The sequence below is a fragment of the Nomascus leucogenys genome, chromosome 6, assembly GCF_006542625.1.
Source record: "Nomascus leucogenys isolate Asia chromosome 6, Asia_NLE_v1, whole genome shotgun sequence".
Taxonomy (NCBI): domain Eukaryota; kingdom Metazoa; phylum Chordata; class Mammalia; order Primates; family Hylobatidae; genus Nomascus; species Nomascus leucogenys.
Genome location: NC_044386.1, coordinates 83,415,671 through 83,430,478, shown reverse-complemented (window position 1 = coordinate 83,430,478; position 14,808 = coordinate 83,415,671). Strand labels below are relative to the sequence as shown.

General features: G+C 41.0%; 1 protein-coding gene across 4 annotated transcripts in view; it reads left to right on the top strand.

Moving 5' to 3' along the window:
• CSNK1G1 (casein kinase 1 gamma 1) overlaps positions 1-14,808 on the top strand; it is a 215,469-nt gene that overhangs the window by 170,479 nt on the left and 30,182 nt on the right. For all 4 annotated transcript variants that reach the window (XM_030814545.1, XM_030814544.1, XM_030814543.1 and 1 more), the window contains exons 7-10: positions 2,689-2,774; positions 5,325-5,409; positions 5,685-5,833; positions 7,076-7,183. In XM_030814545.1, coding sequence (XP_030670405.1) covers positions 2,689-2,774; positions 5,325-5,409; positions 5,685-5,833; positions 7,076-7,183 — 428 coding nt within the window. The remainder of the gene's footprint in view (positions 1-2,688; positions 2,775-5,324; positions 5,410-5,684; positions 5,834-7,075; positions 7,184-14,808) is intronic.

Sequence of the window (14,808 nt, the reverse complement as noted above, 5' to 3'; positions counted from 1 at the left end):
TATTTTCAGATGAGGAAACTGAGACCCAAAGTAGGTGACTTGACCATGCTTAATTTCACTGGATTAAATTAGTGGAAAGGATAAACCAAGATCTAGATACCTAAATCGTTGAGCTGATTTAGGTACCCTTATTTTAAGTACCTTATTTAGGTACCCTTCCTGATTTAGGAACCCTTATTTTTCCTATTGTCCCATATTCTACAGTTCTTTTTCATAGTTCTCAGGATTTGAAAAGTTACTTTATTACTTATTCCAGTGAGTTTTAAAAATATTTTAATCTCATAATTTATTTTGCTGTGAAATCTTTTTTCTGTAGGCCTGATCAATATTGAAAATGTAGAGAGTTTCGCCCTCTAGTGCTCAACTATCTAAAATTCAAACATTTGTCCAGTGAATTTTTAATAACCAAGGGGCCTCTTGTTACAGGAAGTGGATATAAAAATGGAGAGGCGATGAGTAGGTGTGATACAGTAGGAGAAACTGCAGAGTCGTTTCTCTATCTACCCTGCTTTGTGGGAGGCCTCCACTCAACTCTCCTTGTTCTTTTCTCTTTTTCATTTGTGCATCTTTAGGTTCTGTCAACAAACTGTTTTTGTATAACTTCCTCTTTGTTTTCAATTGTGAATATTTTATTGCAAACTTCAGACAAGCCATGTAGACAAAGGATTCTGATGGTCGTGCTGTTTTATTTCATTCTTTTTAAGATTTTTTCAATTGATGTATACCAACTTAGTTTTATGTTATTTATCTCTGTCAGGGTACCTCTCCTTCCCGTTAGGAACCATCTTTTTACAACCTCCATCAAATCATTATTTAAAAAGTTGCCTTTTCTTTCTTCATCTACCCTGTAGACTACTATTCTTTTTCATGCAAATTCCCTATAATTTAAGGCAATAGTTAAACATGTTGCACTTCTGTATTTTGAGTTAGCTGAGTGGCTTTCTCTGGCTCTCTTGGGTTTTACTTTCTGTACAAAGAAAGCACAATCAAGTTGAAGGTAGCCTCTTAGTCTTGCTTCTGTAGTTTATTCAGATAAAGCCCTAAACTTGATTCTGAAAAATAAACACATAAAATGTCTGAAATGGGCCAGGTGTGGTGGCTGACACCTGTAGTCCCAGCACTTTGGGAGGCCAAGGCTGGTGATTGCTTGATTGGCCCAGGAGTTCAAGACCAGCCTGGGCAACATGGCAAAACCCAGTAACTATAAAAAATACAAAAAGTAGCCAGGGGTGGTGGTGCATGCCTGTAGTCCCAGCTAGTTAGGAAGCTGAGGTGGGAGGATCACTTGAGCCCAGGAGGGCGAGGCTGCAGTGTCCAAGATCATGCTACTGTACTCTAGCCTAGGCAACAGAGCAAGACCTTGTCTCAAAAAAAAAAAAAAAAAAAAAAAAAAAAAAAAAAATCTGAGACTAAACCGTAATTGGCAAATTCAAAATGAATGCATGGACTGGGTGCAATGGCTCACATGGGTAATCCCAACAGTTTGGGAGGCTGATATGTTAGGTTTGCTTGAGGCCAGGAGTTTGAGACCAGCCTGAGCAACATAGCAAGACCCCATCTTCACAAAAAATAAAAATAAATAAATTAGCCGAGTGTGGTTCCACACACTTATATTCCTAGCTACTCAGCTGAGGCAGAAGGGTCCCTTGGGCTCAGGAATTTGAGGCTGCATTGAGCCGTGATCACAACACTGCACTCAAGCCTAGGCAACAGAGCAAGGACTCTGTAAAAAAGAAGAAAAAGAAACGAAGGTGTGTACTACTTAGATTCTGTCTAACAATCAAAGAATGTGTAGGATGTTTTCTGAGATGAAGTTGCAGTTTTTTGTTAACTATTTTGCAGTTCTTTGTCATCTTCACCTTCCCAATTAAAAGGAGAGAAAAACCCAGCAACTTGTTTTAGATACACTTCCAGAATGCAGGGACTTTGGTTTTTTGTTTTATTTTGTTTTGGGATGAGGTCTCATTATGTTGCCCAGGCTTATCTTGAACTCCTGGGCCAAAGCGATCCTCTCACTTCTGCCTCTTAAGTAGCTGGGACTACAGATGTGTGTAGCCTTACCCATCTAATTTTGAGGGGACCTTGGTAATAAATTTTAAAATGTTTTTGAGGTTATAGGACATGGTACAAATTGAATAGGAGCCAAGAGAGTATGTACTGATGTTCATTGATACGAAACTTAATTTTAAGTGTTAATTTTTGTGATGAATAAAAAGCACTTAGCATGTTTGCTAGGCATTTTGCAGCTTGTATCTTTGCAGGCCTAGCCAGAATGGACTGTTTTAACAGTTTGGGTTGCTTAATCTGCTGCTCACTCCCTGGTGGTAACTAAAGGGTAATTGTAGCCCATATACTGGAAATAGCATTTCATTAAAATTTTATCACTTTCAGGAAGGTGACAGCATTGAGTGAGGGGTAGTAATTCATTGTTTAGTGATTTGGGCTTGGTTTTAATTCAGAATGTGTTCTTTTCTCTTGATATTTACTTACCATCAACAGATCTAGGCAAAGGAAGTACACATTGGTTTAGGGTTTTGATCTAAAATACTATCCTTGGTTTAAATATACAAGTAATCAGTAAACAGAGCCTTTCCAGAGCGGAAGGGTTTCTGAAGGGATTGCTTGGTTTTGAAACTCTTTCTACTTTAATAACTGCAAACATAATGTGTGATCTGTTTTCTCTTTTAGAGCAAAGCCGGAGAGATGATTTGGAAGCCCTAGGCCATATGTTCATGTATTTCCTTCGAGGCAGCCTCCCCTGGCAAGGACTCAAGGTATCCTTGAAAGTGTTCAGTGGAGGGCTTTGTTTCAATGCTCAGTTGTTAATGAAGGGGCCTCTGGCTTCATGTTTTTAAGAAATGCATAGGGGGCTGGCCAGATGCGGTGGTTCATGCCTGTAATCCCAGCACTTTGGGAGGCTGAGGTGGGAGGATTGCTTGAGTCCAGGAGTTTGAGATCAGCAACATAGTGAGACCGCATCTCTATTTAAAGATAAACAAATAAATATTTTTTTAAAACAACACACAAAAAGGATTATTGGCTATGGAGACAAGAAACAGGGACTAGTTACATTAGTCCACATTATAAATGCCCTCCAGGACTTTGGAAACTGTTTTGTTCACATTTATCTTCCCTTTCTTAATTTTTCCTTGTTTTTGGATTTTCTGTGATCTTTTCCTTCATTTCCTCCCAGCCTTGACAGTGCTGCTTTTCTCTCTGTGTTGGTATTCCTCCTCCACTACCATTATGTAGCAGGAGGAGTGTTCCCAGTATGTAAGGGAATTTCTGGAACAAATTGTTGACAACAGCTGCTACACATTTTACCAGAAAGGCCAGCAGGGTGTACTCAGGAAAACTTAGAAAATATTTGTGTATCCTATGAAGGCTAAGAAATCACCTGAACTAAAATGAAAATCCAGGTTTAACATTGCTGTTCAAGTGTATTATTGAATAAATGCCTATTCAGACAATATCTATTCATTGCAAAATGTGTAGAGTTTAAATAGCCTTCCTTAGGTAGGTGTCAGTACAGTGGTTACATGTCAGTTTACTATTATAATTATGAGCATTATCATTACTCTGTGCCTTTGGCTGTTTGACTAGGAAATGGTGAGCTTCTAACCCATTGTAAGTCCCATTAGTATCTTGTGAGACTTTTTTTTTTTTCTTTTTGAGACAGAGTTTCGCTCTGTTTCCCAGACTGGAGTGCAGTGGTGCGATCTTGGCTCTCTGCAACCTCTACCTCCCAGGTTCCAGCGGTTCTCCTACCTCAGCCTCCTGAGTAGCTGGGATTACAAGTGCACGCCACCACGCCCAGCTAATTTTTTGGTTTTTGTTTTGAGACGGACTCTCACTTTGTTGCCCAGGATGGAGTGCAGTGGTGCAATCTTGGCTCACTGCAACCTCCGCCTCCTGGGTTCAAGCAATTCTCCTGCCTCAGCCTCCTGAGTAGCTGGAACTACAGGCACATGCCACCACACCCGGCTAATTTTTGTATTTTTATTAGAGACGGGGTTTCACCATATTGGCCAGGCTAGTCTCAAACTCCTGACCTCGTGATCCGCCTGCCTCGGCCTCCCAAAGTGCTGGGATTACAGGCGTGAGCCACTGCACCCAGCCAGTTTTTTGTATTTTTAGTAGAGACGGGGTTTCACCATGTTGGTCAGGCTGGTCTTGAGCTCCTGACCTCAAGTGATCGCCCATCTAGGCCTCACAAAGTGCTAGGATTACAGGCATGAGCCATCGCGCCTGGCCCAAGACATATTTTTTGGTTGTAATTTATTTCAACTTATTAATATGGAAAGAAACGTAGTAGTTTGGGGTACTCCTACACCCCCTCTTCCAGAAAGGCAGGATGGTTCATTTTGCTGTAGGCTTTCTAGACTACTGTCCTAAAACGTAAGACTTCTACCCATTCCCTTTTAGATTTTATTTCTTCACTCTTAAATTCCTCTCCTGTCATATACATCTTCTCATTGATTTTTATAGCATTCAAATAGAGTTTCATGTCAAACTTGGTCATCATACAGCCAAACAATGCATTAGTGTATTATTAATTGCTTGAAACTCTCTCGTTGTCCATAAATCATTTTAGTGGTAGTTGTAGATCTAAAATTTCTCCTACTTAACTTCAGAACACTATTGCTTAAGTCTGAGTGCAGCAAGCTAGGTAAAGCCTGACAAGAATTCCCTAGGAGCCCACTGTTGGTCCAGGGTTCAGAAGCCCTCTGGCTATAGCTCTGAGCATACCAGACTTGGGCTGCTTTTGAGTTACTGACATACACCAAACCTGTTAGCCATGGCTGTACCATAGACAACTTTTTTCCCTCTGGAAGCACATTGTTGAAAGACATTTTTCAGTTACTGTTTTTTTTTCTGTTCAAAGTCTCAATATATGTGTAATAGAATTACTTATCTGTTTCCCCCGCCTGGATTAGCAGTACTTTTAGAGCTGATCTAAGAGAGAATGCTGACATATTGAATTATGGTGGCCATGGGAGATTACTAAGCTTCCGCAATTTTGAAAATATTGCCACATAATATTGTTATTTTCTTATCCTAGCCACTCATCCATTATATTTGATGGTGTTTATCTGAGACAACTAAATATTTTCACAAGTAAAATTTTCCAGAACACAGCAGATGTTTGTATATATCTAAATATATAATTTCTACTACATTTCTTATTTGTTAGTGTTAGAAAAAAAATCAAGAACAACAAATACTGCGAATTTGAGTGAAATAACCATTGTGTCCAAAAACATATTGAATCTCCCATGCTTAGGACCTCTTTTAAAGTGACTTTCTCTCTTTAATCTCTACAGGCTGACACATTAAAAGAGAGATATCAAAAAATTGGTGACACCAAAAGGAATACTCCCATTGAAGCTCTCTGTGAGAACTTTCCAGGTGGGATGCTAAAAAGACATTCCAGTGTGACTGAGCTTTGAAAGTAGGTAGAGTCCATGACTGGGTGTCTCTAGATAAGGGTGCTGTTTAGGTAATTAACATTTCCTTTTGTGATACAGACCAAAGTAGGTTTTATCGCTTTTATTTTGTCAGTAAAGAAAATATCAGTGTCAAATTGTCTGTATAAATAACCCCTTTGTGGCCCAATGCTTCCCCACAACCGCTATGGAAAGCATTCAGCTAATGAGCAGGGCCTTTCATCTCTTTCCTAACAGAGGAGATGGCAACCTACCTTCGATATGTCAGGCGATTGGACTTCTTTGAAAAACCTGATTATGAGTATTTACGGACCCTCTTCACAGACCTCTTTGAAAAGAAAGGCTACACATTTGACTATGCCTATGATTGGGTTGGGAGACCTATTGTAAGTATCCTTTTTTTTTTTTTTTGCCTCATTACCTCCTTTCTCCAACCAACACTGCCTCATGCCTTTACTTGCCAGTCTTTCTGCTTGAATCTTTGGTAAAAATATCCCTTTGATCGTAGACTGTATATTTACCAGCCTTGTCTGGGTGTTGCCATAGATTACTCTTACTAGTTCAGAAGTAGGAAGGAGTTATGTATTTTTTCCTAGTAATATAGGAAGATAATAACTTGTACATCCTAAGATAACAGAATTTAAGCCCGGTTTTTAGGAGAAGTTTCATTTGAATGATTCAGAAGTTGTTGTTGCATTTTTTTTTTCCCCAGGCTGGAGTGCAGTGGCGCCAATCTCAGCTCACTGCAACCTCCGCCTCCTGAGTTCAAGCGATTCTACTGCCTCAGCCTCCCAAGTAGCTGGGATTGTAGGCACGCACCACCATGCCCAGCTAATTTTTATATTTTTAGCAGAGACGGGGTTTTGCCATGTTGGCCAGGCTGATCTCAAACTCCTGACCTGAGGTGATCTGCCCTCCTTGGCCTCTGAAAGTGCTGAGATTATAGGCGTGAGCCACCACACCTGACCCCATGATTCAGAAGTTGATGCTACATACACTGTTAATGTACTTGACCTTTGTAGTGGTGGAACCCAGCATCATAGGAAGCTTTTGAATTTGTTGTTCTGGTCAGGGGTTCACAGGGCCAAAGAGATATCACTGGAGGATTTTTTTTTTTTTTTTTATGGAGTTTCACTCTTGTTGTCCAGGCTGGAGTGCAATGGCATGAACTTGGCTCACCGCAACCTCCGCCTCCCAGGTTCAAGCGATTCTCCTGCCTCAGCATCCCGAGTAGCTGGGATCACAGGCACACACTGCCACACCTGACTAATTTTGTGTTTTTAGTAGAAATCGGATTTCTCCATGTTGGTCAGGCTGGTCTTGAACTCCTGACCTCAGGTGATCCACTCACCTCGGCCTCCCAAAGTGCTGAGATTACAGGTGTGAGCCACTGCACCCGGCCCTGGTTTTTTATTTTCGAAGGTAAGCTACTCTCCAATGAGCTATTGAGGACCAGGCTGCCTCCCTTTTGCAGATGAGCAAACTGAGAAGACAAGACAGCTTGAAAGTGCTCTTGGTAGCTGAAAATAATTACTACTACTCTATTAGAATTAGAATGATTCTGTCCTTTGCATATGCATCAGGTTGGACCTGTTTCCCCCGTTTGACTTTTTGTTTCATTTTTCCAGCCTACTCCAGTAGGGTCAGTTCACGTAGATTCTGGTGCATCCGCAATAACTCGAGAAAGCCACACACACAGGGATCGGCCATCACAACAGCAGCCTCTTCGAAATCAGGTATGTGTTGATCCTCCATTCTTTCAGACACTACCCTTCTTCATGGCTAATATTAAAACCCAAATTCTTCAGCTTCTCTGCTTTAGTGTATATACTGAAAATAAAGATCAAATGCTTGCCATTTCTTACAGGTGTGGTATGACTTTCAGGCAACCCTCAGGACATGTATAGTTGCACTGAGATGTGGCCAGGTGCCTTATACGAAGCATCCAGTCTAAAGAGTCAGCCTGGCCAAGTGCGGTGGCTCATGCCTGTAATCTCAGCGCTTTGGTAGGCCAAGGCAGGTAGATCACTTGAGCCAGGAGTTCAAGACCAGCCTGGGCAACATGGCGAAACCCTGTCTCTACATAAAATACAAAAAATTAGTTGGGCATGGTGGCACGTGCCTATAGTCCCAGCTACTTTGGAGGCTGAGGTGGGAGAATCACCTGAGCCCGGGAAGTCGAGGCAGTAGTGAGCCAAGATTGCTTGCGCCTTTGCACTCCAGCCTGGGTAACAGAGTGAGACCCTGTCTCAGAAAAAAAAAAAAAAAGAGTGTGGGCCTGTCAGAGTCTGTTGGCTGTAGGGGGAACTAGCTATAAGTTAGGATCAGAGGCATCTACCGTAGGACCGAAAGACCTGTTGGAGGCTACTCTGGGCACAGTGCTCTTGCCAGTTCTGGTTTTTCCTTGCTGGTTAAGAAGGGTAGGTAATTTGGACTTCCAACTGACTTGGGCATGAAATGGAACCTCCACACCACCCCTTGTTCTTCTACCCGGGCAAATTATAGAGCTGGTCAAGATTTGAGATGGACCTGCAGTGAAGACTCAGCTTAGGCCATGTCATCTGTCCTTCAGTGTTCATTGTTTGGAAAACTAGTGGTGTAAATGAGGGACATCTCTCAGCCTAAAGACAGATAAAGCAAACACACACCAAAAAATCAACAAATTTGACATTTTTAAAAAGGGCTTATGTATTTGGGAAGTAAATATGACATAGGATTTTTATCTTTATATTAAATATATTGCTAAGAGAAAAACAGAGACCACAGTAGGTAAATAAGCAAGCATAATAAACAGATTACATATTTTTAAAATAATTATCACACATCAAATTAGCTTATTTCCTTATGATCTCACTTTTTTGTATTAACATTTTTACAAGAAAATACAAAAACATTTATTTCATAGATGCGCATGTGCAAGTATATAGGTTAAGAATAGTATATAAAAACACACACACACACGTCCAATGGAGTACACCACAAATATATTTTCTCACCAGTAAGTATATACTCTTGGCAAAATATGTGGTTTGGTGGGTAAGAAAAAAGTATGTAAAAGAAGGAAAGCCATTTACTAGAGAGTACATATAAATGAGAAAATAGGCAAGCAAAAAAGAAAGGGTTTAGCAAATTGGGCACTAATTGGGTCCATAGTCACATCCTTTAATTAAAGTTGTTGTTTAAGACTTATACTTTGACTGACTTGTGGTTTGACAACAAAAGACTGTTGACTTCTGCAGTTCTCTCCCATCCCTCCCTTTTTAAAAGCTAATAGCTAGTGCAGGTGAGGGCACAGTTAAACTGACATATTGCTGTTGATTTTACAAATTGTACAAATTCTCTAGAAAGCAATTTCTTTTTTCTTTTTCTTTTTTTTTTTTTTCTGTCTTGCTCTGTGTGGCGCAATCTCAGATTACCTCAACCTCTGTCTCCCAGATTCAAGCAATTCTCCTGTCTCAGCCTCCTGAGTAGCTGGGATTACAGGTGCATACCACCATACCTGGCTAATTTTTGTGTTTTTATTAGAGATGGGGTTTCGCCATGTTGGCCAGGCTGGTCTCGAACTCCTGACTTCAGGTCATCCACCTGCCTCGGCCTCCCAAAGTACTGGGATTACAGGTGTGAGCCACTGCGCCTGGCTAGAAAGCAATTTGATCAAGTTATTTTCTTCTCTGATGAAATACCTTACTTCTTGAAATCAATCAATAAAACCACCCAAAGTATAGGTTATGTGCATAAAACTGTTGCATTGTCATTGGTAGCAAAGATATAGAAATGATCTGCCCATCCACCTATAAAGGCATGGTTATAAATCTGCTTCACATCCTTTATTGAATAAACTGGGTTATAGTAAAGTGAGCTGGACAGGATGGGGAAATAAGCAGAATCAATGGAAGGAGATCAAAATTATTAACAGAAATAGGGTTGGAAGTGTAGTAATATCTTCTAAAACATTTTAAATGAAGTTTTATTACTCTATAATGCAGCCAGGCACAGTGGCTCACGCCTGTAATCCCAGCTCTTTGGGAGGCTGACGCGGGTCAATCACCTGAGGTCAGGAGTTCGAGACCAGCCTGGCCAACATGGTGAAACCCTGTCTCTACTAAAAATATTAAAATTAGCAGGGCGTGGTGGCATATGCCTCAAATCCCAGCTACTCAGGAGGCTGAGGCAGGAGAGTCACTTGAAGGTGGAGGTTGCAGTGAGCCGAGATGGTGCCATTACACTCCAGCCTGGGCACCATTGCACTCCAGCCTGGGCAACAAAAGAGAAACTCTATCTCAAAAAACAAAAATGCATTTAAGTAGAAAATGTATGTAAAGAAAAAATAGATAAGTAGTGTCATATCACAGTCAACATATATCCTTGTGTCTCTTTTTTTTTTTTTGAGACAGAGTTTTGCTCTTATCACCAAGGCTGGAGCATGATCTTGGCTCACTGCAACCTCCGCCTTCTGAGTTCAAGCGATTCTTCTGCCTCAGCTTCCCGAGAAGCTGGGATTACAGGTGCCTGCCACCACACCCGGCTAATTTTTGTATTTTTAGTGGAGATGGGGTTTCACCATGTTGGCCAGGCTAGTCTGGAACTCCTGACCTCAGGTGATCCACCTGCTTCAGCCTCACAAAGTGCTGGGATAACAGGCATGAACCACCATGCCCGGCCCCTTGTGCCTATTTTTTAGAATATTTTTTATTTTTTAAAACTCTTTTTCACCTCCATTCTCTTAGAATGTGATAGAATTTTTTTAAAATTTTTGTTTATTTATTTATTTTGAGATGGAGTCTCGCTCTGTCGCCCAGGGTGGCGTGCAGTGGTGCAATCTCACCTCACTGCAACCTCCACCTCCCGGGTTCAAGCAATTCTCCTGCCTCAGCCTCCCGAGTAGCTGGGACTACAGGCGCACGCCACCACACCCACCTAATGTTTTGTATTTTAGTAGAGACAGGGTTTCACCATGTCTCCTAGGCTGGTTGCGAACTCCTGAGCTCAGGCAATCCGCCCGCCTCGGCCTCCCAAAGTGCTGGGGTTACAGGCATGAGCCACCACGACCGTCCTAGAATATCTTAAAATATGTGTTTCCTTTACTTTCCTGCTTCAGTGAATTTATAACCAATGCTGTGGTTTTGCATGGATTTTTAAAGTATGAGGAAAAGAGATGGTTGAAAACTTCGGTTGTCAGGGTAAAAATTGAGTAGTGAATTTCAATGTACTTTTAAATGAAAAGTCTCTGACCACAGTATATAATTATTTAGGAAAATCTCATCTGTATTTAACTACTATGCTTATTTTTGAAAAGTCGAATCTTGAATTTCTCTCTTTGATATATATTTTTTTCTCTTTTTTTTTTTTTTTTTTTTTTGAGAAAGGATTTCACTCTGTTTTCCAGGCTGGAGTACAGTGGCACAATCACAGCTCACTGCAGCCTCAACTTCCTGGGCTAAAGTGATCCTTCCACCTTAGTTTCCTGAGTAGCTGGGACTATAGACACACGCCACCACGCCCAGCTAATTTTTTTTTTTTTTTCATATTTTCTGTAGAGACAGTTTCACTGTGTTTCCCAGGCTGTTCTCCAATTCCTGGGTTCAAGCAATCTGCCCACCTCTGCCTCCCAAAATGCTGGGAGCCACCATGCCTGGCCCTATTTTTTTAATTTTAGAGTTTTTAGTATCCTATGGCTGCTAAGAGATTGGAATTCTTCCACGTTCATGTAAATGTTATACTGCCTTCCCACCAGGATTCTGAATCCTTGCTGGGTAACATTCTTTCTGCGCTATGCACCGTGGGTAATGGATTTCTAGTGTCTGTTCAACCTTTACATCATCTTGGTCTGTGTTAATATTACATTTCTTCCATCTTTAGGGTTGTTTTCTTAGGCTTTCTTTTTTTCTTTTTAAGAAAATTTGCAGCCAAATCTCTCTTTTATTACTCTAAGAATTGAAAACAAGATGGTTTTCTAGACTAATTCCTTTCAAGTTTTGAAATTAGCAAAAGAAAAATACAGTTTCTCCTTGAGTGAGATTGACAGGCATTGACTTTAGGAACAGCTAACCTTTCATCAGCAACTTTGACTCAGTAAATCTGAGCTGAGGGCCTGCTATGTGAAACTGTATCCTGTGGGCCGGGCATGGTGGCTCACACCTGTAATCCCAGCACTTTGGAAGTATGAGGCGGGTGGATAACTTGAGGTCAGGAGTTCGAGACCAGCCTGGCCAACATGGTGAAACCCTGTTTCTACTAAAAATACAAAAATTAGCTGGGTGTGGTGGTGGGCACCTGTAATCTCAGTTACTTGGGAGGCTGAGGCAGGAGAATTGTTTGAACCTGGGAGGTGGAGGTTGTGCAGTGAGCCAGTGCACATAAGACTGTGCCACTGCATTCCAGCCGGGCCAGCAGAGACTTTGTTTCAAAAAAAAAAAAAAAAAAATTATATCCTGTGGATACCAAGGTAAGTAGGGAGTCCTTGTCCTCAAAGAGCTGACAAGTAGATAAGCCAAATGGACAGATAACTATAACACAAGGCAGAACAGATAAGCATCCCAAGTTGGAAATTATTGTCATCTGGGTTTGGAAGAAGAAATTTCATCTAGTCTGAGCAAGACAAATAATTTGATGAGAGAAGCTGCATTTGACATGCTCTTAGCAGAATTAAATGAGATGGAAGAGGCATTCCAAGCAGAAGAATATATGATCAACAACAAATGTTGTATCTAGTTCAGTTTTCTAAAATATATGATGTGAGTAAACGAGTCCTAGGAGACAAGGCTAGGAAAGTAGGTTGAAACCATTTGGTGAAGCTCCTGGAATGCTGGGCTGGCGAGTTGGTGCTTATTTTAAGTAGGAATAGGGACTAAAGATTTTTAAGCAAATGAGTGATATGATTAAAACTCTGCTTTTGAAATCTTTTGGCACAGAATGTGGTACTAGCCTAGCAGCAAACATGGAAATCAATAAGCAGGCAGTGAATTCCCTTGAGATGTAGAGGGAGCCTAGATGGGTTATAGTAGGGCAAATGAAACAGAATTGAACAATGCTACAGTGATATAATCTACCAGAATTGGCAGCCCACATGAATGTCAGGATTAAGGGAGAAGGAAGAGTCAAAGCTGTTGCAGAGATCTTGAGCCTGGATAATTAGGAGGCACGTGGTACTATTACTAGAGATGGCAAAGTTGGGGGAGGAACTTGTTTGGAATTTGAATTTAGGCATCTTGAGTTTGAAATACTAGCAATGTATTCCACCTGAAGAGGTCTAGCAGGCAGAGAGGATGGTTCTCTAGAGACAACTAGAGAGATATTTGGGAGTCAAGGCATAGAGATGACATTGATGATAATGCCTAAAGAGTCTCCTTATTCTGGGAAATCTGAGCCTAGGGCTCAACAAACTGTTTAGTCTCATACTTACAGTAGAAGGAGAAAGAAGAGCTCAGACCTTGGTTTTATCTTATCCCAAAACTTTGGCCATAGGACATTTAACCTATTTAGGGTGTCAGCATTCTCAAATTGGAGCCTTGTAAGAGCAGAGATTTTTGTTGTTTTGTTCACTGCTTTAACCCTAACACCCAAACCAATGTTTAGAATAGTGGGCACTTGATGCATACTTGTTTGAATGAATGAGTGAATGAATGAATCTGTCAAATGAAGGGTGCAAATGTAAACACATATTTGTTTATAGCATAGATTTTTATTTAACCTTTATTGAAAAATAAATTTTAAGCTTTTCTTCCTACTTGTTTTTGTTTCCACAAAGATCCATTTGCCTCTGTTTGGCAGCTAGAGTAGGGCTGGATTCTCTGCTCAAGGGGAGGGGTGTTTAAAAAAAAAACACACACACACAGCAGTCTTTTGCGGCAAAGAAAGTTCAGGTGATTGCTGGGTGCGGTGGCTCCCGCCTGTAATCTCAACACTTTGGGAGGCCGAGGCAGGCGGATCACCTGAGGTCGAGAGTTCGAGACCAGCCTGACCAACATGGAGAAACCCCATCTCTACTAAAAAATACAAAATTAGCCAGGCATGGTGGTGCCCGCCTGTAATCCCAGCTACTTGGGAGGCTGAGGCAGGAGAATCACTTGAACCCGGGAGGCAGTTTGCAGTGAGCTGAGATCGTGCCATTGCACTCCAGCCTGAGCAACAAAAGTGAAACCCGTCTCAAAAAAAAAAAAAAAGTTCAGGTGATCTTTGTAGTTCTTTTCCATCACAACAAGAATCCTATTTTCCTTGTATTCTGGGAAAATTTTGCTTTGCTTGTTTAGATTTTAGGTATATTGAATTGAGTACTGTTTGGTTTATCTATATACAGTAGTAGATCCCAAATATGGTTCCTAAAGGACTACGTTTAAACTCACATAATATTGGATCTACCTTTTAAAACTATCTTAATTCCAGATACTTAAGCACTTTTTTTTTTTTTAATAGAGATGGGATCTCGCTCCATCTCTCAGGATAGAGTGCGGTGGCGTGATCATAGCTCACAGCAACCTTGACCTCCTGGGTTCAAGCAGTCCTCCCACCCCAGCCTCCCAAACAGCTGGGACTATGGGTGTGAGCCACCACACCTGACTAATGTTTATTTATTTTTTGTAGAGACAGGGCCTCACTGGTCTCAAACTCCTGGGCTCAAGTGATCCTTCTGCCTCAGCCTCCCAAGTAACTGGGATTACAAGTGTGAGCTACCATGCCTGGCCAAGCACAATTTTTTTGAACATAAATTTTACTTAACTAGAGAACTATAATTAAACTATGAATTTGGATAGAATAAATGTTCCTAAAAGCTAGATCCATTCAGAAAGATCCCAGTTGAGTTAGTCTTTCCATCATTTTATACTTCGTGTTTGTCCTTTCCCAGTACCAAAAGTTGTAAATCTTGCCATGGGTCTGATTCCTCTCTAAAGAACTCCGTATTACCATCCAGCAGAAAGGGGATGAAAACCTTAATAGTTCTGCCTGCTTCTACCTGGCAAAACTTCCTTTGCATTATCTGATCAAATTCAATCAGGAAGTAAGTCCTGCCGGTATCCACAGATCTGAGTACAACATATTAGAGTACAACATATTGTACTGTCATAGGTTTTATTCAGTGTGTTTGTTCAACACACTAAATGTAGACTGTTGCGTTGACTACTATGTGCATGCAGCAGCACTCTTCCTGCCCTTTCAGTACTTTAAATCCAGGCTTGTGACAATTCTTATGTAAATGCTACATAAACATTACATCGCAATGGTTCAAGAGTTATGATAGTGTCTCCTTTTTCTCTGGCTGACCTCTTTTATTATGGTGGGTTTTGTTGTGGGGATGTGAAAAAGAAGGGCTACTTAGCCTAGCAGGTTAGAGAGAACAGATCCCATTTTGACATTGGAGAGAGTC